Below are 1,577 nucleotides of genomic sequence, written 5' to 3' on the forward strand. Positions count from 1 at the left end.
AGAACAGTAGAAGACACACACGATGAGCGATACAGAGAAGAGTGCCAACTAAAAGTACTTTTTAGTTACGATGAAGATAGCCGAGAAGCAAAACATAAAAGATCTTAGATGATTGGATGGATGAGTTTAAATCTCAAACAAATTAAACTTTTTATTAATTTTTTTAATATCATCTAATTCATGTGTATGTGTATTAGAAATAACCCAACAAGATATTAGATGAAATCGTACCAGAGATGGTTCCTGAATAACCGAATGAGCACCGCAGTGAATCCATTCCATCCCTCTTACTGAACCAAACAAGAGATGCAAATTCTCATTGAACCCCCGTCCCCAACCCCAACACAAGCGAGCGAGCGATCGACGTGGATTTACACAGCAGCACCAATGCAAGAGCCCAAGTTTTTCCGAGACAAACGCACAAGAGTGTCATGTCAGTCATCACACTGGGGCGGTCCTGTCTGTCCCTGCCCTACTCTACTCCTAGCCCCGGCGAGGTGGGGACTGGGAGCGTCCCCGGAGCGAGTCCCAGAAGACGGGCCAGTTGCGGCGCGCCTCGTTCCAGCCGAGCAGGGAGCCCTCCCGGGCGGGGTCCCAGCTCGCGGACACGATGCCGTAGCTCACCCCGGCCAGCGCCGCGCCGAAGAAGACGAACGACACGCCGAAGGGGATCCACGTCGGCACGTCCACCTTCGCCACCGCCTTCAGGTAGTAGAACACCGGGAACAACCCCACGCCCAGCGCCAGCGGAAGCCCCACCGACGCGCCCACCCGCCGCATCATCCGGTTCGTCACCACCTCCGGGATCGTCGCGTCACGCTCCTCCTCCTCGTCCTCATCTTCCTCCTCTTCTTCTTCTTCTTCTTCCTTCGCCGCCGTCTGCTGCTGCTGCTGCTGCTGCTTCCTGTTGCGCCGCCGCCCGCTCTTCCCCGGCCGCCCGACCGTGATGATCTTGGGCTCCGCCGCGGTCTCCTCGTCGCTCCGGCTGTCCCGGTTCCTGCGGGCAAGGAGTGGCCGCGCGCGGCGGCTCGGAGCGGTGGCGGAGCGGGATCGGAGGCCGAGGACGACGGGAGTGGAGCTGCAGCAGAGGAGGCTGGCGTGGGCACGCGGTGGGGAGAGCGGCACCTCCATGGCAAGAGCCAAATCACTTGCTGCGAGAACAGGTCATCTTATCTCTAACCAGAGCGTGGCAGCGCGAGTCCTGTCCTGCAGTGGGCGCCGGGTTTTCCTAGTTTCACAACATCTCTAGTTAAAAGTTAACTATTTCCCACTATTTGAATCAGTGAATATGGTGTAAATGACACAAATTAAACGGCTGCTACATTAAAGTGGCAAAAAATTGAATGCCCCCGTCTCTAGCGATCTTTCTTGAAAAACGACTTTGTATCAAACCACTCTCTATAGATGACTAATTGACACTAACACGTGGGACAGCCCAGCCACGACACAAAAAAGCACGGCCCAGACACGACCCGGTCCGGCTAGTAGGGGTGAAAACGGCCGGAAACTATCATTAAACACTAAAACTATTTTCGTTTTCATATTTTTTTTCTCGGAAACGAGATCGAAAACGGTAA

General features: G+C 54.2%; 1 protein-coding gene across 1 annotated transcript; it reads right to left on the reverse strand.

Moving 5' to 3' along the window:
• Positions 1–244: 244 nt before the first annotated feature.
• On the reverse strand, positions 245–1,339 carry LOC103639583 (protein PAM68, chloroplastic). Its single transcript, XM_008662316.3, has one exon. The coding sequence runs from the start codon at positions 1,129–1,131 to the stop codon at positions 484–486; it is 648 nt and encodes a 215-aa protein (XP_008660538.1). The 5' UTR covers positions 1,132–1,339; the 3' UTR covers positions 245–483.
• Between the last annotated feature and the right edge of the window lie 238 nt (positions 1,340–1,577).

This window comes from Zea mays, chromosome 9 (genome assembly GCF_902167145.1).
Source record: "Zea mays cultivar B73 chromosome 9, Zm-B73-REFERENCE-NAM-5.0, whole genome shotgun sequence".
Classification (NCBI taxonomy): Eukaryota; Viridiplantae; Streptophyta; class Magnoliopsida; order Poales; family Poaceae; genus Zea; species Zea mays.